The following is a 21,124-nucleotide window of genomic DNA, read 5'->3' on the forward strand; positions in this document are numbered from 1 at the left end:
CAGTCCACAATATAGGCCCTGAATCACTGCCAGCTATAAACAATACAAGCACATTACTAGAAATTTTATTACAGAGCTGCCAGCATGAGTCTCTGTAATTGAAGTTCATAACTCTAAACGTGCATCTGAGACTTTGGAATGGAAATTATTTAGTTTTGAGAAAAGGAAAACAGACAAAATGTGTTGTCTCATACTGTACAATGTCCCCAGACTAAAAATGGGAGGTGCTTAAACTGTATGACATTCAGTTGAACTAGCTAGGCAGGTGCATGATATACACAAAAGTAGTAAATAATACATAATACTTTTATACAGTGCCTTTCATCCTCAAGGGCCCTGAATTACTTTATAAATATCTAACATCTACATACTATAGACAAGGATCACTTATTCCACCACTGAGAATGCAGCTATATCTAGGGTGAACATCATTAACTGTTTAAAACCCGCACGACATGACTTCAGTGAGTTTCCTTTCCTTCTTTAGCTGGGTTACAGATAGGTGTGGTTTGAGAGAGGTGAGGCAGGAAATGGAAGAAAGTGGTTTTCAGGGCCTGTGTCCAGCTCTAGAGTAACAGGTATTGCTTTGTGAGGGCCTAGCTGGATTAAAGGATTCTGGAATTTTAAGGTAATGGAAACCCCCTTGGGAACTGCCAACTGATGTGCCAAGACTACTTCTGCCCCTGCTTTTCCTGCCAGCTTAGGACTCCAGCACCCTGTCTTGCAGAGCCAGACACGCCTGTCTGCTCCAACACAGACCCAGGGTATGAACCACGTGCCCCAAAGCTGCAGACTTAACTGAAAGCAACTTGAGAATTGTTCCTGTCTTTAACACTCAGATGCCCAACTCCCAATGGGGTCCAAACCCCAAATAAATCCGTATTACCCTGTATAAAGCTTATAAAGCTTATACAGGGTAAACTCATAAATTGTTTGCCCTCTATAACACTGATAGAGAGGTATGCACAGCTGTTTGTATTAATACATACTCTGGGTTAATTAATAAGTAAAAAGTGATGTTATTAAATACAGAAAGTAGGATTTAAGTGGTTCCAAATAATAGCAGACAGAATAAAGTGAATTACCAAGTAAAATAAAATAAAACACGCACGTCTGAGTCTAATACAGTAAGAAAACTGAGCACAGATAAAAACCTCACCCTTAGAGGAATTCCAGTAAGCTTCCTTTTACAGACTAGTCTCCTTCTAGTCTGGGTCCAGCAATCACTCACACCCCTTGTAGTTACTGTCCTTTGTTCCAGTTTCTTTCAGGTATCCTTGGCGGTGGAGAGGCTATCTCTTTAGCCAGCTGAAGACAAAATGGAGGAGTCTCCCACGGGCTTAAATAGACTTTCTCTTGTGGGTGGAGACCCCCTCCTCTTTCCTATGCAAAGTCCAGCTCCAAGATGGAGTTCTGGAGTCACCTGGGCAAGTCACATGTCTATGCATGACTCAGTTTTTACAGGCAGCAGCCATTGCTTACCTGCTACCTTGAAAGTCCTCATGTAGACTTCTTATGTGGATTGGAGCCTTCCAAGATCCATTGTCCCTTAAGTGCTTCTTGATTGGGCACTTAATTTGCACATTCCTTTCTCAAGAAGCTGACCAAATGCTTTACCAGGGCTACTTAAAAATCAAGCTAGTACACAGCCAATATTCATAACTTTGAATACAAAAATGATACATGCATATAAATAGGATTAATAGATTCAGTAGATCATAACCTTTACAGAGATATGTTACATGGCATATGTAGCATAAATCATATTCTAGTTATGTCATATATACATTCATAAGCATATTTCCATAAAGCCTTATGGGGAACACCGTCACAAATGTGGTCTCAAAACATTAATTAATATGTATTTTAAGGTGCCACTCTGCATGCTAGAAATGAAGAATCTTACCCAAAAGAAACTGCAGGGGGAATTTAGATGGGCGATATAAACATGAATGATAGATCAGAGACAGACAATGAATCCACTTAACAAGCTAGCAGCAGCAAGACATTTTCTCAGGAGAAATGTGCCATGATTTCTGCATTTAGTTAGATTTCTTTGCATACAATTATTTTCCTGGAATTTCCATCTCATTTAATTTTGCAGATCTAGGCTCAAAATACTCTTGTGTATGAAGTGATTACATCTAACTTTGGTTCATTTTCTATTTTTCTTGCTGTATGTTTTTACCTTGTGTTTGTATATCATAGTGTTTTAGTAGCTTTAGCAAATGATTAATTGGCACACTCAGGTACCTCTATGAATAGGTACCACCTAAGTAATTTTTCCCTGGCTCACGAGCTAAGAGGATAAAGAAAGGAATAAAAGGAAATGTCCGAGAATCATCTCAACTCTCATAAGAATCACAATTATATAAAGAAGTGAAATGTCTAGGTGTCTGGGGAAGTCTCAATACACTGGATTGGCCAGTGGAGATGAAGACAATGAGGAGATTCTGGATAACAAAATTATCCTGAATTTAAAGTCCTCATACAGGCAAAGCTGCCACTGGAGTCAACAGGAATTCTACCTCAATGACTTCAGATTGTACCAAGTGTGTGTAACACCAGAAACATCTCTGCTCACAAAATGAAGAGTTAACTCTAAATCAGCTGTAAAGAGCAGAAATATTCTCATGTGTGTTTGGAGGATTAACATTGACTCAGGGTAAAAGGCTTTGGACTTCCTCCACTGCAGTGTTTCCAACCCCTAGCATTCAAAAATCATGAGTCAAGACTCAAAAAAGTCATGAGACTGGCTTAAAATTCCCGAGAATTTTTTTTTAAATCATAAATAATGGACTCCTTTTATTTGTCTTTTGGTTTATGAGCCTTTAGGGTGCAACTTGGTGCAGCTTTCCTCTGCAACACTGCCATTGTATCCTGGGCCCCGAATGCCATTCTGGTGGGGTAAGAGAAACAGCAATGTAGTCCTGGAGAATAAAGTTCAAATATGTATTTGCACTGGAACCCCAAATCTAAGTTCTACTCATAGAATCAAGGAACAAACTCAGGACTGATCTGCAGTCCAAGAATTTTTTTTTTAATTTGAAAGTTTTGAATAAAGAATACATTTGTAAAAAGTCACAATCTGTTGCTTCGTCTGATCTCATGGACTTTGTATTTCTAGTTAAGAGCTGAAAGCAAACAATTTGTTTACTAAATTTAGCCCCGCTTTTCTGTTTGCAGGCAGATTTTCATACTTTTTCAGTAAGGAGAAAAAGTCAAAGGAGTTATAATAAATAGAAGCTTTTAAAAAGTTTTTTAAGTATTGAAGTTTTACATAATTAACCAAGATATAGGAGGAAAATGTAATGAATTATGTTGTGAGGGCCTCATACAGCACCTAGACCAAGATGTAAGAGGGGGTGGGAAGAGTGAGTGCCTGCACTGGCAGAAGCAGAGGAAGAAAAATAGCTGCCTGTGCTAGGAGAAGAAGGGGAGGTCGAGGGACACTATCTGCCTGCTGTGGGCAGGGTGGTTATTTTCCTGCACTAGATATGTGCATGTCTGTTGTGGCCAGTAAGTGAAAACAGAGTATCCTGGTCTGTAACTTACCCAGTCATTCTGAATCTGAGTCCATAGCACTGATTAGAAACCTTATTTTCCACACAGTTCTTTTTTCATTCTGATGCTTTTATGGTACTCTCTCCTCCAGGACAGTGTTCTTAATGAGGTAATGATACATTAGCCAACTCCAGGCAATCATGTTTTCAGTGATTTTTTTCCTGAGAAACAAGCACTTTGTGGGAGAGAGAGGAACCAAGTGGTCTTTCACACTTTATATACTAGGCAGGATGCATATGAAGTAACTCCTTTCTTTGAAGCACATTGCCTAAGACACCGTATGTCATTGGAATCCAATTTTAAAATTAGAATGAATCAGTGCAATGTTCTGAATATGCAGGATGCTGCAGGCTCAAATCTAGCACTGAACTGAAGCTATCTTTGGAAGTGCACTGCTCTGGAGATTTTTAAAGAGCCCTCCCCCCCTTTTTTTAAAGTGATTTTGTGAGCAGACATCCACTTTTGAAGGTTGGAATATAATTTTTGTCTACTTTTTTATATTGATTATTATTTACTTTCATTGTGTCTGCTGCCAACCTTCCAAATGGATGGTATCTTTAAAAACAGAAAGCTGCCCTAGTTTATATCCTTTTTCTGTCCAAGGCATAGATGTAAATTCTATAGGTCAGAACCCTCAAGACTGTTTTACCACCACAAATATATGGTACTGTTCCTGACAGAAACCCATCCACGTTGACGTTTAAATGGTACTAAATTAGCCTCTTTCAAATGTCTTTGTTTTATATAATCATTCAAACCTGTCAACTTTTCCCTATTCACTAAGAACATTACTAATTTAGGTCAGGGTGTCTTGGATTCAAGAGACTGATCAGTTATGGCTGCAATTTTTGTCTGAGGAAAAAGCACTGTAGTATGATCACAAGGAGAGTCTGGGAACAGAATGTCAGTGTCAAGGGACATCCACCATGCTCTTTCACTGGTAGGTTCTTAAATCAGTTTTACTACTCTTGTTCTAACCAGAAAGCAAAGCTTTTAAAGGAAATGGAGAAATTTGTTGCTTTGATTATTTTTCCTTGGTTTGCGCTTGCACGCTCTCTCTCCCTCTCCCTCTCATACAATGCCACCTGTTTGACTTCCTTTACTGAAGGAAGAGATGAGGTTGGTGTGCTAGGAGGATGAATTTAAAGAGATCTGTTTTTATGGTATGAAAACAAAAGGTTTACCTGGCAACAGCTGGGGTATGTCTACACTGCGAAGTTGTCGACAAAGCTTTTGTCTTTCACGAGTACTTAAAAAGCCCCCCCATGAAAGACAAAAGTTTTGCCGATGCAAGTGGCAGTGTGAACGTGGCTTTGTCGGCAGGAGCGCTCTCCTGCCGACAAAGCTGATGCTGCTCGCGGGGCTGGAAGTATTTTGTCAGCAAAAGTGCCGACAAACCAACAAAGAACATTTACACACACTAACTTTTAGTGACAAGGCTGTGTCGACACTGCCTTGTCGCTAAAAGCTGCGTGGTGTAGACAAGCTAGCATACTGTATGATAGCCACTTCTTTTGAAGTGTGTTGTGTTAAAGGAAATGTTCACTTCCTGGACCAAAACAGCTAAATAGATGATTGTATCCTCTTTTGTATTTGTAAGTAGGTGCTGGGGTTCTCAGTAGCAATAGGAGTCTTGATTAATCACTAATAGTCTGTGATTACCTTTTTTCATGTAAGAAAAGGTAAACAATATTGATATGAAAAAGTCTTCAGCAAAGCAAGTAAGAGAAAGACAAAAACAAAGCCAAGGCAAAGCTTATAGGTCTAATGTGATGTATAGTGACACATTTGACATTTCACATATGAAGCTGCAATAGCATTCATTCACCATAAAGGAAGGAGCACAATGAACAAATCTTCTTATCAGTATCATTTCTTCCACAAGAGGACATGGGAAAGCCTCTTTGGAAGATCTCAATAGATATTTACCCCTCACCCCCTTCATTTTAAATACAATAATTGTTCATTTGTTCTGTGGATGTATGAGGGTACTACGTTTTTAAAATTAAGCCAAAAATATTTGAGGAGAGCAGAATTAGAGAGGAAGATATGTTGCCAACTACTTTAGTTCGAAAACATCTCCTCAGACAGAAATTATTGTTTCTACAACTGCTGTTGCCACTCTAGCCTCAGCCACCCTCCCGCATGTACATTTATAACAGGAAGAACAGTTTCAGATTGATTCTACAGAATTACATAGCCATTTCCCAGTTTTCAATATCTACCAGCACTTACTCACATGCTTAACTGCTCTCGGGACAATTTTGTACACAAGTTTGGCATTCTTTAATTTTATTTATTTTATTTAAATGCTGAGTCACAAATTGATATGGCTACATTTTAAACTAAACCGCAATACCATGAATAATTTTCAACCCTGTTAATTAAAATAAGGGTTCGAATGTACAATTTCATATCAGTCTTGGGAAACTGGGGAAATTGCAGATTGTGCCTCTTTTATGCACATTTTCATCTTCAGAAACAAGTCTGATTTCTCTACTAGTTTTCACAAGAGGTAAAATTCTTCCCTAATCATACATCTCAAAAAAAGAACTAGATAAGTTCATGGAAGATAGGTCAATCAATGGCTATTAGCCAGGATTGGCAGAGATGGTGTCCCTAGCCTCTGTTTGCCAGAAGCTGGGAATGGGAGACAGGGGATGGATCACTTGATGATTACCTGTTCTGTTCATTCCCTCTGAACAGGGCCTGGAGGGGGGCGGCACGGCGGGGCGCTCCGGCCCGAGAGCGGGGCCGCAACTGGGCTCGCCGCCCTCCCCGCGGCGCTCCGGCAGCCAGGGAGAGCGGAGCTGCAGCGGGCTCGCCGCCCTCCCCCGGTGCTCCGGCCGGTAGGGGAGAGCGGGGCCCCGGCTGGGCTCTCCGCCCTCCCCCCGGCGCTCTGGCCGCCGGGGGCTCTCCGCCCTCCCCCCCGGCGCTCTGGCCGCCGGGGGGAGAGCGGCGAGCCCCAGCCGGGCTTGCCGCCCTCCTCCAGGCGCTCTGGCCGCCGGGGGCTCTCTGGCCGCCGGGGAGAGCCCCAGCCGGGCTCTCCGCCCTGCTCCCGGCGCTCTGGCTGCCGGGGGAGAGCGGAGAGCTCCGGCCGGGCTTGCCGCCCTCCTCCCGGCGCTCTGGCTGCCGGGGGGGAGAGCGGAGAGCCCCGGCCAGGCTTGCCGCCCTGCTCCCGGCACTCTGGCCGCTGGGGGCTCTCTGGCCGCCGGGGAGAGCAGAGAGCCCCAGCTGGGCTCTCTGCCCTGCTCCCGGCGCTCTGGCCGCTGGGGGCTCTCCGCCCTCCCCCGGGCGCTCTGGCCGCCGGGGGGGAAAGCGGAGAGCCGCGGCCGGGCTTGCCGCCCTCCTCCCGACGCTCTGGCCGCCGGGGGCTCTCCGCCCTCCCCCGGGCGCTCTGGCCGCCGGGGGGAAAGCGGAGAGCCCCGGCCGGGCTTGCCGCCCTCCTCCCGGCGCTCTGGCCGCCGGGGGCTCTCCGCCCTCCTCCGGGCGCTCTGGCCGCCGGGGGGAAAGCGGAGAGCCCCGGCCGGGCTTGCCGCCCTCCCCCTGCCGCAATTGGGGGGGGGGGGCGGCAGCTGGCTTTTTTGCCTAGGGCGGCAAAAAAGCCAGAGCCGGCCCTGCCTCTGAAGCACCTGGCATTGGGCACTGTTGGAAGACAGGATACTGGGCTAGATGGACCATTGGTCTGACCCAGTATGGCCGTTCTTATCTTCACTGATTTTAAATTACACCTGGGTAACTGAGAACAGATTTTGGCCTAAATTCTTTTCATAGCTTTAAAAAAAATAGTGCAGTAAAACCTAAACAAGTTTCTTTAAAAAAAAAAAGATCTGTCTGACACCTGTCAACTGCAAAATCTTCTGTATTTTTTAATCTCAGGACTCAACAAAATAAAAATCCACTGTCATTAGCTGAAATAATCCTGCACTTTGAGTAAAGATATACTAAGTGCATAGAGGAAAATAGTGTGTGCTGAGCAAAAAATTGAAATAAACAATGACTAGGAAGACTCCTCTCCTTTAGGAGGACTAAATAGCTCTCATGGAATATCATACAAAGTGGGATACTCTGGACCACAGTTGTTGGCACTGACTACTATATAAACATTTAAAGATCCGACTCCTAGTGGGTGACATTGATGGAATTCATTTTTATTACTGCAGTATATTCCAAGATGCAGAAATTCACTAGGACTCATTTAATTTTTTCAAATGTTGAAATTTCAAAACAAGGGATGGGTGGACATTTTTGATTCGATTCCTCAACCAGCTATATTCACAAGGCAAACCTTTTAGCCAGTAACAGAATAGAATAGATATTGTCATTTCCAGAACAGCAGCCTAATTACTTCTGGCTCATTTTCACCGCTTATCCTGTGGCTTTTAAAGTGAATGTACTACATACTGAATAGCACTGTATAACCATCTCTGGCAGCCTAGGGTTACAAAATTTTAAAGCAGGCAACAGAGTGCACAATGTGGTTGCAACAATTTTAAAAAGTCTGATATTCTCCCATCTTAAAAAAAACCTATTTCAATATGAATCATTGTCCATGGATTTAAGAGTGACTAGTAATTTTGGATGCCTCAATTTTAGTTTTCTTAGCAAGACACACCATAAAGGGGCCTGATTTTCAGAAAGTGCTGAACATCCACCCTTGGAAGATCAAGCCCCTTTAAGGGGTGTTAAACTAGACAGTCAAATCTTTACAGTCTTGAACTTTTTCTTTAAAGTAGATTCTTTACTCATTTTTATTTCTGTAACTCATAGAAATGTAGGATTGGATGGGATCTCAAGGGGTCATCTAGTTTAGTCTCCTGCACAGAGGTAGGACTAAGTATTATCTAGACCATCCCTGACAGGTATTTGTCTAAGGGTATGTCTACTCTGGCAAGTTTCTGCACCACAAGTTATACCACTTTTATTAAAACGCTGGAATTAAACTGCTGTTGCGTATCCACACTGTGCTCGTGACGCTGGAGCGCATCCACATTAGCAGCTCTTGCAACAGCAAAGATAGGAGCGCATTGTGGGTAGTTATCCCACTGTGCAACTGTCCGTAGGGTGCTTTGGGAAGCATTTGCGATGCCTCATGGGACAGGCACAGTGTCGCATGATGCAGGTTTCCAATCCCATTGTTCCATGGGCATCCTACTACATTGTTAGCTGCTTTCCAATTGAAGTGTGTGTGGGGGGGAAGAGTGTGACAGGGAGTGTGTGTGTGTATGGAAGGGGGAGAGAGACAGTATTTTTGGGGTACAGAGAGTGTCTCAGCATGCTGTCTTGTAAGTTTAGACAGCGGCAGGAAGCAACCTGTCCTGACGCAGGGGGAGGGGGAAACCCCGACATCAGCCCCCGCCTCCTGCCCTGGGCTCTCTGCACAGCAATCTCTCTCTCTCTCTCTCTCTCTCTCTCTCACACACACACACACCTGCCTCTGTGTTCAACAGCACGAGCATTCCACATTAATGGTTTGCTTTGTGTCCCAGAGCAAATCAGCACAGCACTCAATGGCTGTCAGAAACGGTGCTTTGAAAGGGGAGGGGCGCATGTCTCCAGGGCAGCTGAGTTCAAAATAATGAGCAGAACGGTCATTTGAGGCATTATGGGACTGCTCCAGAGACCAATTACAGCACAGAAAGCAATCAGATGTCTACACTGGCAATAGAGCCCTGGAGCCTCTGTGCAAATAGCCTTACGACTCTTGTCGAGGTGGGTTTTTTGCAGCGCTGCAACTGAGGCATTTCTGCGCACAAAGTGGCTTGGCAGTGTGTACACATCTGCAGTTTGAGCGCAAAAATCTGCTTTACTGCACAGAAATTTGCCAGTCTAGATAAGCCCTAACTTGTTTTAAAAAATTTCTAATGACAGAGATTCCATAGCCTTCCTAGGTAATTTGTTCCAGTGCTTAACTAACTTACAATTAGGAAGTTTTGCATAATGTCTAACCTAAATCTCCCTGGCTGCAATTTAAGCCCATTACTTCTTGTCCTCTCCTCCATGGATAAGGAGAACAATTTATCACCCTCCTCTCTATAAACTTGAAGACTTAAATTTATGTATTTGAAGACGTATTTAGTCATCTCCAAACTAAACAACCCAGTTTTTTTCAATCTTTCCTTGTAGGTCATGTTTCTAGACCTCTGTGTTGCTCTCCTCTCGACATTCTCCAAAGTGTTGTGCCCAGAACTGGACACAGTACAGTAACTCCTCACTTAAAGTCGTCCCGGTTAACGCTGTTTCGTTACTACGTTGCTACGTTGTTTAAAGCTGTGCAATGCTCCCTTCTAATGTCGTTTGGCAACCGCCTGCTTTGTCCACTGCTTGTAGGAAGAGCAGCCTGTTGGAGCTAGCTGGTGGGGACTTGGAATCAGGGTTGACTGGCAGCCCTCCTATCAGCTCCCCCTATCACCTCCCCGCTCCCCTAAGTTCCCTGTGCAGCAGCTGCCCAGCAGGCTAGCAATTGCTGGCATTCAGCTGTCCCTCCCCCCACTGCCATGTGCTGCTCCTGCCCTCTGCCTTGGAGCTGCTCCCAGAGACTCCTGCTTGCTGTATAGGGGGAGGGGAGAAGTCGGGGGCTAATGTCAGGGTGTCCCCCTCCCCCCTGCTCCTGCACCCCGTTTACCCCATTTCCATAGAGCAGGGGGTACACACGACAGGGTTCAGGACGGAGGGAGCTTTCAGGCAGCAGCTGCGGTCTCAACAAGCTGATCTAAGGCAGTGTACTTAAGACTGGGGTCAGTTACTTAAAGGGAAAATGTGCATCTCTGTCTCTCACACATACAGTATGTGTCTCTGTCCCTGTCTGCTATGCTCTCTCCCCTCCCTCCATGCCTGCTGCCTTGTAGAGTGAGGCTACATTAACAACGAGTTAACCCTTGGGGGCTCAGCCAAATGCTAGTTCATCATTTAGCAGTAAGGCATTCCCTGGGAAATATCCCACCCTCTAACTTCACCACCTCAACCCAGCTTCAAAATCATCATCACTGTGTACCGGTATTAAATTGTTTGTTTAAAACTTATACTGTGTGTGTGTATATGTGTACATATATACACAGTAATGTGTACATATATACACAGTATATATATAGTCTTTTGTCTGGTGAAAAAAATTTCCCTGGAACCTAACCCCCTCATTTACATTAAATCTTATGGGGAAATTGGATTTGCTTAGCATTGTTTCGTTTAAAGTCGCATTTTTCAGGAACATAACTACAACGTTAAGTGAGGAGTTACTGTACTCCATTAGAGGCCTTATCAGTGCTAAGCAGATGGAAGAAATGCTTCTTGTGTCTTGCTTACACTGTGGCTAATACATCCCAGAATGAATATTTTTAAGGGCCTTGCCATGGTTGGATGAGTAGGCAAAGACTGACTAGCAAGAAGTTTGACAAGGATGCTCCTTGACCATTGCTCTGAACCTGTAATATCCAATGTCATCTGACCAACCAGATGGCCTTTGAAGGGACAATAATAGTGTGGCCTTTGGTAGTAATATGGTCCATAATGTGTGAAGCAGCATGGGGCACTCTGTGCCAGACAACCTCAGCCTCTCCCATTGAGGTTGTGGGTGTCCCAAGTGAACTGATGAGTAAGAATTCTCAAAGGCATTTCTAAATTACATCACAAAGTTAAAAGAACAAGGTTTAAAATCAGTATTTTTCACAAAAAGGATCAATCCATTGTTTTTGATGTGTGGTTGTTCTTGTAATGAGAGCTGCTAATAATTTCATTTATAAAACTCATAACTTGGGTGTTATTCTCCCTTTATCCTGTGTCTCAGTACTAGAGGCAATGCAGCACTGAGATTAGTAGATTCTTCCCCTCTGTCTATGCAGATTAATATATCTCAGTGAATTGTATTCCCCTTTCTATCAGTCATTTATGTTTTCATGATGCACTGTTTTGATTTTATTGGCATTTTATTTCAGTTTAATTTGCCATGGCAAGGCCCTTAAAAATATTCATATTGACACTCACAGTTTTGGTACTGGAAGCAACCTACTATGGAGTAGGGGGAGAGGGCAAGGAAGCCGTAAATGTGCTGGTTTAATTTATTGTCTAGTAAAAAATAAGAAGTTGATCTAGTTCATCCTAGATAAGTCAGTAAACATTTCTACTAAACACAAAAATGAAGCTTACGTTTCCCCTCCTTCCTCTTCTTTGTCTAAAAGTAGCAGTTTCCTTTGTACTACTAAAACCCTGATTTGTAATAGAGAAGCTGAACTGTTGCTAATGCAATCAGCTTGACATTTATCAACAGATTTTTACTTATAGTGCAAAAAAACCCATTAGGATTGTGATTTCTTTGTAATATATACTGTGCTGTGTTGTATTCCAGAATGTTTACAAGGCACGCAGGAATTTACTGCACAACATGTGCAGTGTATTTCCCACTTATAGTAATGGAATGATGGTCACAATGAGAGGAGAATAGGCCTCTGAGTTTGCAACATGCAACAGTACCATCCGACCAGAAATACACTCTTTATTTGATGAATACTCTCCTTATAATTACGTTGTCATAGTGATGCATTTTTAATAGCACTAATTCTTATGCCAGTAAAGTTCCAGAGCAGCAGCTCTTGACATTTTTTACAGTATTTCTTTATGTAAATTGTAACTTTAACAGAGAAGAGCAATCCACAGTACAAAAGTACCAGTCTGTTAGCATCAGCAGAACTATAGCATTTGATCAAGTTAAATTAGGCCAGAGCATATTCTGGCATATACAGTGACCAGAACATTATACAAAACCTTAGATGGTTTAATCTTTAAAAGCAGAAATTACATTGTCATTGATTATGATCTTTTAAAGTGTAAATGTTTAATGATTTAGGATCCCGAGCACTTAAGATGACATCTAATTAGGCAAAAAGACAGGTTAAATACCTGGAATTAGAATTTTTCAAATGTGTAGCTTCAGAATATTAATACGTGTGGGCAGAGCCCTCCAGCATCACTGAGATTCAGGAGCTTCTACAAAAGCCCTTTGTAGTACTGAATGTTCAGAGCCAAGTTTATAATGGGCCGTGCATTCCCCAACCCTAAACCACCTCAGTTCCTTCTATTAAACCTCAGAGTCCTAGAGTGCAATAGGGATGGTCAGCAGTTAGCGTGAATATGTTGACAGCCAACACTGTCAACGAACCACAGTTACTGCAAATCAGCCTTTCTTCTTAAAGATGATCTCTGCATATTCCCATTTGTCAGAGTCTAGTTAACATTACAAACCCCAAGAAGGTGGGCTGAGGAGTTCTAATTAAGCAAGGATTGCTGTACTGCCCTCCCAAAGTGAGCATCAGACCTAGATGCCACATCGAGAAAGGTGCTATGTAAACGTGTGATCAGAACTGGTATCAGCCCTGCAGCTTTCTAAGATGGAAACAGTATGAAGGCAGGCCATTGATTCTGCCAGAACCCTAGCAAAGAGATGGTCAGACTTTCAGTTAAAGCATAACATGTCTCAATGCATAATCTGATCCACCTTGACAGGCACTGCATGGAAATTACATTCCTCTTACATTGGCTCCCAAAGCTACAAAACACTTTAACTCCTAATGCCTTAGTCTTATCTAAATAAGAACAAACAATAATTTAAAAAGAAATATAAAAGAATCCAAACACAATTTTCTCCCTGGGGAGAGGACAGGAAAAAAGAAGAGAACCACATATGGCAGATTCTAGTCAAATCATGTAACACACTAGTAAGAGCCACTCCGATACCACAGTAGTGGGCTCAGTATAAGAACCTCAATATAAAATAGCACAATAGACTAGCAATACTCTAGATAGGGTATGGAACCTAGCCTCTCTTGGTTGACAATGGGGTTTTAAAAAGAAAACACAGCCAAATGGCTTGGTTTTGGTGGACCTCAGAAACAGGTTTGTAAAAGGATGCAGAACAGCTTTGTCCTGGTGAAATACAGTGAAGGGAAGATCAGCCATCAAAGTATGCAGCTCATTCATAGGCTCTCTGACTCTACTCTGTATTATTTGGAGATCAATCCAATTAACCATCTGGGTGTTGAGGATACATATATCCTAAATATCCATTTGGATGTCAGTCTGAAAAAGGCTACTGTACTAAGGATTCAGTCTTTTGTTGCAGTGTATTTAGTTTATTTAAGAAAAAAAATCAAATGATTTATCTTTATTTTCCTTTTGTCCAGATAAGTACTACATGTCTCCCTCCTTCTGGTAAAACCTAGATCTGCACTAATTCAAGCATCTTCCACAGCTGCAGCTGGCTAGAGGGAAGATGGTGGAGATTCATACAGGGCTCTTTTGTATTAGCGTTGGTTTCCTGAGCATCTCTGTATGTGCAAAAAAGATCTGGTTGTTATCCTTTTCTTGGAAATTCTTTTCAAATAAAGCTTGACCAGCTCCATTCTGGTGTACAGGCACTATACATAATCATATGGGACTTGCAACCCTTTAACTGAATTTAAATTAGCCAGAGATGTGAGTGCATACACAGTATATTTTGCATGCTGGCATTCTGGAACCTTAAATGCTCAATCCTTACAAAACTTTTGCTCTTGGACAAATGAAGCTGGAAGCTCTTCCTTTTGGACAAATGCAATCCCTAGCAGGACCAGCCATTACGGACACTGCAGAGTTTACGAGGCCGAAGCATATTTTCTAAAGAGTACATAAAATACAAAGACAAGAAAGAAATGAATACTTTGATACTTGCATATATTTCATTTTTGTTATGCAGGCTTGGGTTTGTGCCCACATGCAAACCACAATGCAAGAAGGAACAGAGAGTCCTGTGGCACCTTTAAGACTAACAGATGTATTGGATCATAAGCTTTCGTGGGTGAATACCCACTTCGTCAGATGCATGTAATGGAAATTTCCAGAGGCAGGTATAAATATGCAGGCAAGAATCAGTCTGGAGATAACGAGGTTAGTTCAATCAAGGAGGGTGAGGTCCTCTGCTAGCAGTTGAGGTGTGAACACCAAGGGAGGAGAAACTGCTTCTGTAGTTGGCTAGCCATTCACAGTCTTTGTTTAATCCTGAGCTGATGGTATCAAATTTGCAAATGAACTGAAGCTCAGCAGTTTCTCTTTGGAGTCTGGTCCTGAAGTTTTTTTGCTGTAAGATGGCTACCTTTACATCTGCTATTGTGTGGCCAGGGAGGTTGAAGTGTTCTCCTACAGGTTTTTGTATATTGCCATTCCTGATATCTGACTTGTGTCCATTTATCCTTTTACGTACTGACTGTCCAGTTTGGCCAATGTACATAGCAGAGGGGCATTGCTGGCACATGATGGCATATATAACATTGGTGGACGTGCAGGTGACTGAACCAGTAATGTTGTAGCTGATCTGGTTAGGTCCTGTGATGGTGTTGCTGGTGTAGATATGTGGGCAGAGTTGGCATCGAGGTTTGTTGCATGGATTGGTTCCTGAGTTAGAGTTAGTCTTAAAGGTGCCACAGGACTCTCTGTTGCTTTTTACAGATCCAGACTAACACGGCTACCCCTCTGATACTTGAATGCAAGAAGTTTAAGTGAGTATGATAGGATAGCATTTTATAGTTTTCTAGGCCTTTTTTAAGGATACCCATGAATTAATTCTCCCCTTCTTTTTTATAATCCAGTAAACCTTTTAAATGTATTCTTTTCAAGTGTATCCCCAGCTAAAGTTCTTCTCACCAGCTATTGACTTCCCATTCCCCTGGTGACTTCTATCTAACTTCCATTGTCTCTGGAATCACCTTGTTCCATTTACACTGGAGACACTGGCAAAACAACATTCCTTTGTTTATCAAGTCTGCTCCCACAACATATTTTAGGAACATTTTTCCAGCACACATGCATCACTCTTTACACACCACCTGTACATACATCACACAATGATATTCATGAGCAGCACATCATCAGTTTTTATATGATACTTTACTTATAGTACAACAATTGTATATACAATCAGCTGATTCAACTGCTTATTTTTGGGGTTCAGATCCCCTCTTTTCCCCTTGGGATGTCTGGACCCTGATTGTCACAAATGATAATAATAAAATTCAGAATTGCATATGAAACTAATGGTCAAAATGCCAATAAGAGCAGTTGGGAGCAGTTAAAGAGCAATAATTAATAATATACTGTATTTTGAACATATCAGGCACTTCTTACAATATCAGAGAACTGCCACAGAGAGCTATTGAGAAATCAGAAGTGAGGAAAATACTATATTGTGCCAGGTGAGTGCCCATAGGAATGCTGATTACATCAGCTCCGTACTAGAGCAACAAGCTAGAGAAGTACATAGAGTCTCTTTCTATACAACAGTAACATGTTGGAGTGAGATAAGCAATGTGAAGGACCTTTTACTGGCTTGAGCAAAGATCTTTACGGATGCTGCTCTATTGTCTCCAAAGAAAAGGCATTTATGAAGAGCTGGGATTGGAAAAGAGTGGTATCAATGACAACTGAACACTCTCCAGAGAAACTGACACAAAAGGGAGAGAAGAAGAATGTTTAGCTACCACCTGCTTGTGCTCCCAGAATTATACTCTGCATGACTGTCAAGCTGCTACTACACTTCCATAAAAAAGTGACATCAAGCAAACTTCATGGCCAGATTCGGCCTAGCTCTGTTTTGCTACGCAGTATGGAGGGAGAATGCAAACAGACTTCTTGCCACCCTTGTATGGCACATCTTAGTATTAGGAAAAATTGCAGTCCATGAATTCTGGGAATAAGAGGGACTGCTCTATTCTAGTCATTATAGAGGTTGGGAAGATAAGGGTCCATTGCTCCAACCCTCTCCACTCACCCCTCTTCCCCAAGAGACACCAAAGCTGACTAGCTGCTCAGGAGAAGGAGTGAGAACTCCACCCCACAAAGATGCATGGTGTGACTCGGTGGTGCCTAGGACAGCCCTCACTGGAAATGCCAAGGTCAAGGCAGGCTGCAAAAGGGAGAGCAGATACTCGCAAGACTGGTGGGTAACCCTGAAGTTAAACTCCCCAACCAGTCACAAACAGTACTTCTGATCCCCCACTGGTCATCAAGAAAAGAAAAGAAATCACACAGCCCCTTTATTGCATTCCAGTTCTCTGGCTCCCAATCAGCACCTAGGTCCAGTAGAGTGAAAAATTATTTTAAAACTCTGCTCACTATACAAAATGTTTTTCTGACCCCAAAGGGCCAGCCACCTTGCCCGGTCAATATTAGGTTGGATCTTATCCAAAATACCACGCTGCCAGCCAATCCTTTAGTGTCTAAAACTAAAGGTTTATTACAAAGAAAGAACAAGAAGAGAGTTGTTAAATGGTAACGCAACCACATACATACAAAGACTTCATAGGCCATATACCAGGTTCTTAACAGTATTGGTGAGTTTGGTGGCTTGAAAGTCCCTCTGGAATACATCCACAGCTTGGATGGGTCATTCAGTCCTTTGTACAGAGCTTCAGTTTGTAGCGAAGTTCCTCCAGAGGCAAGAAGCAGGACTGAAGACAAGAAGTAGGACTGAAGACAAAATGGAGAAGATGCAGCTGCCTTTTATAGGGTTTTGCCATGCACGATGTATTTTCTTTGTTCCAAACACAAGCTACCCAGCACGTAGCCTGGAAGCCTAGGGTTGCCAGGTGTCCAGTTTTTGACTGGCATACCCAGTCAAAAAGGGACCCTGGTGGCTCCAGTCAGCACCGCTGACTGCACCATTAAAAGTCCGGTTGGCGTGGGGCTAACAGTCTCCCTACCTGGCTCCACATGGCTCCCCAGAAGTGGCGACACGTCCCTGTGGCCCCTAGGCAGAGGGATGGTCAGGGGGGCTCTGTGCGCTGCCCCCACCCTGAGCGCCAGCTCTGCAGCTCCCATTGGCTGTCTAGGAGCCGAGGGACATGCCGGCCACTTCCGGGAGCCATCTGAGGGTAAGCACCACCCGCAGCCTGCATCCCCTCCCGCATCCTAACCCCCTGCCCCAGCCCTGAACTCCCTCCCTCACCCAAACTCCCACCCAGAGCCCGCACCCCACACCTGCTCCTGGCCCCATCCTGGAGCCCACACCCCCAGATAGAGTCCTCACCCCCTCTTACACCCCAACTCCCTGCCCCAGCCTGGTGAAAATGAGCGAGTGAGTGAGGGTGGGGAAGAGTAAGCGAGTGAGTGGGGGCGAGGCTCAGAGAAGGGGTGGGGCAGAGGCGGGGCCTTGGGGAAGGGGCGGGGAAGGGGTGGAGCAAGGGTGTTCAGTTTTGTGCAATTAGAAAGTTGGCAACCCTATGGAAGCCTTAGAGTTCTGTCCATAGGCATGCCCCTGCATGCCTTGCTGAGTCATAAGGTGTAGCCCCTGACCCTTTCAATTTGTTCGCTGTACAGCTGATGTCCCTTGATGGGCCATAAAGCAAGCTGGGCAGTGCTGCCGCCAATCTGTCTGGGGGTGTCGCCCAGATGCACAGCACAAGTTTGGAAATACAGATATACCTTATATATCTATAACTCATAATACAAAGGTGATACAAACATATTAAAAAGATTATCAGACTTGGCAAATTATAAAATTTTTGCAGATATCTCACACGAGATATCTGGCATGATTCATTACAAATTTATAATATTGGTATCAGCAATATCATAAAGTGTCCCACATATTCCATACAGCGTCACATGTGGTAGTGAGAAAACAACCCCTACAGACCTGGGAATTCTGAGAAACACACTGCATCCCCTGCTCCCCCTAGGGTGGTGCAGTTATACACTGCCCTGGATGCGGTGCTGTACCTAAATGGTATAATCACATCTTCATGTTGCATGATTAAGCATTACAATACCCTTTCGTTACATGATTGTGTACTTGTTCTCAAATACAACACTTCATGCATTTCTTTCCTAAAGCCTTACTTACATGTGTAGCATCTTGATATCTGTTTTTAATTGCATCAATCCTGTCATCTTCCAGGATTTTCATCCCCATATGCAATCCAAGGTGATTATGGAAAGTTTGGGATAAGATGTATAGATGATTATAAATACCAAACCTCCAAATTATTTGAGGTTTACGAATCAGAGTCTTAAATACACCTCTCCTGACAGGCTAACAAACCTGCTGAAAAGCATTGAAATTGACAGCATGCATGGTGATGCCTAGTGCAAAAGGTTTGTGTCATGTCAACATTCTGAAGCCTTTTTATAATTTGTCACCATGAGTGTCAACTGACCTGGGACAAGCACTGCATATTGTCACCTAAATGAGAAAGCAACTCCTTCAGCACAGGGATTTTTATAGGAAGGGCAACAGGTTGACGTTAGTACGGCATCTGCCACCATGAAAACTTAGCTGATAAAAAGAAATAGATCAGTGAGCAATGTTTAGTTCCTTGGCCTTCAAAGCACAATTATAGTGTTCATAAAAGCATGAAAAGTCTAATAATTCACTTGGGATTTGTGACTTTGTCCCAGTGGTTCCTTTATACTTTGCTGCTTTCAATAGTAAAAATTGTCCAGTTGGCATAATACCCACTAAGATGTCCAGCAAACATTCCTATTAGCTGTAAATTTTATTTAAAAAGTAATATCTGGCCCTGACTCAAATGTAACATCATGTATCAGAAACTCTGCTCTAAACAAATAAAAATTTAGAAAATATATTCAGTCACTGTAGGTCTCAGCACTGTGTTGATATAAAACTTTGTTGTGCAGCATCAAATTAATGTCAAATAATAAATTGGCTGTGTAGATAGATGTGTTTTCTGGATAAAAAAGGAGAAAGGTATAAAAAAGATGAAGAAACCCCCCCAGTACTTTAAGCAATTTATTTGTAACCATAGCCTGAGGCTTTTTTCTGATTCTTTTCAAGTTGCAATAAAAATTATATGAAATATTTAATATGTGAACAGGCAAGTTTACTTACTGTTTCCTGGATGCCAGCGCACTGCATTTAAATATGCATTACAGTAATGGAAGAGAAATTCATGCTCGGATTGGAGAATTTTCCCTTGAAGCAAGGGCATCAGATCATGTCCATCAATAATTCTGAATAAGAAAGCATTTCAAAGTCAGGGAGAATAACCCAAGCCTTTCCTGGCTGAGAAAAAACTAACTATGCATTTCCATTTCTTAATAGTGCAAGTGCCATTCCACCATGAAGGCTGAAGTGTTAGAGCTAGCCTTATTTTCATGACTTGAAGGGACACAACAAATTGGTGAATTTGGAGCAAAACCTACTGGCATTTTTTCTCCTTGAGTTCTACATTATTCACAGGAACGTTAATATTGCCTTTTGCTTTTTGTGGATAGTTGGCTTTCCCACCCCATTCTCTATATTTTTGGCCTGGAAATAGTTGAGCTGTATGTGAGTAAATTTCTGGAACACGGGCCTCTAGATACACAAACACGTATAGCCATTAATGCTGCTTAAAAAAGTAGATTTGCTGTGGTAGCTGTGGGACAGGTAAATGAAATCTTCATCACATGCCCAATGTCCCTAGCTTTTATGGCTAGGGACATTCATTAAAGTAACCGCCAGGGCACTACCTGAATGTATTCTATATGCTGAACTAAATATGAATGCAATGATTCCAAAGTTGAAATGAATTATTTTCAGAATACATGTTAAGGGATTAACTGCATGGTCACCAAATAAAAATAGTTCTCTAACAGCTGCTGGACATATCTGATCATGCTTTGAAGGAATCCATCCATTTAGATGGGAAAGGAGTTATATAATCAGCAAAACATGACTGTTTCCATTCATTAAGCTATCAAGTCGCTAGAATGAACTGACAGGAAAAAAATAATCACAATACACGGTTTTGGCATTGTGTGAATTACAAGTTTTACAACAGTTTTTAAAAGAGATTAATTCACGCACATACATAGATCAGCAAGGCTATTATTCTTTCAGCTTTTTGAAGGACATCCTGTAAAAACAGTTTTTAAAACAGCTGAACTTTTAAGCTTCTATGTAAATTTTAATTATGTAATTCCCTGTTATTACAACCAATGCTTGAAAAAATTGCCAGGTAATTACTAGCTGGAAAATTAAACCTACTGGCCAGAAACTGAAGAGAAAAGTTTGAAAATCATGGACCACCACCATGGTGAGCTCAGTACTCACTCCTAGCTAATGAGGAGGGAGAAGATACTGAGGCTTCTACCACAATGTTGTCCCTGGCCTCCACTTTGGGTTCCATTTTTGATATCACTCCCTGACTAGGAAGTGTCTAATAAAATTAGAAACTCCTTTCCTACCCCCTAGGGTCCTCCGGTCTGATTCATGGAATGAGAGTCATGCGATAGCTCGTTGAGATAGGAGCAGAGATAGGCTGGAACAGGGGCTGACTATCATAGAAACAGACACAGGTTGCAGGACCTTTTCATACCCCTTCACCACAGAAGTTTTGCCAACATAAATGCTAGTGTAAACATGGCCTCAGAGGGAACCCAGGAATGACTCATCAAATGTAGGCAGACTCAGAGGTAACTCATTGCACATGGGTGAAAATCTCCTTATTCGGTTCCTTTTCTATTTTTTGGCTGCTGCAAGGATGAGGATAGGAGAAGAAGGTGCCTCTGCTACCCTCCCTCTCCAGCCTCCTTGCTA

At 42.7% G+C, this 21,124-nt stretch overlaps 1 protein-coding gene across 1 annotated transcript in view; it reads right to left on the reverse strand.

Annotated features, from left to right (window-relative positions):
• STS (steroid sulfatase) overlaps positions 1-21,124 on the reverse strand; it is a 127,220-nt gene that overhangs the window by 24,725 nt on the left and 81,371 nt on the right. Inside the window, exon 8 of the mRNA XM_065414985.1 lies at positions 19,433-19,554. Coding sequence (XP_065271057.1) covers positions 19,433-19,554 — 122 coding nt within the window. The remainder of the gene's footprint in view (positions 1-19,432; positions 19,555-21,124) is intronic.

Source organism: Emys orbicularis, chromosome 1 (assembly GCF_028017835.1).
Source record: "Emys orbicularis isolate rEmyOrb1 chromosome 1, rEmyOrb1.hap1, whole genome shotgun sequence".
In the NCBI taxonomy this organism is placed as follows: Eukaryota; Metazoa; Chordata; order Testudines; family Emydidae; genus Emys; species Emys orbicularis.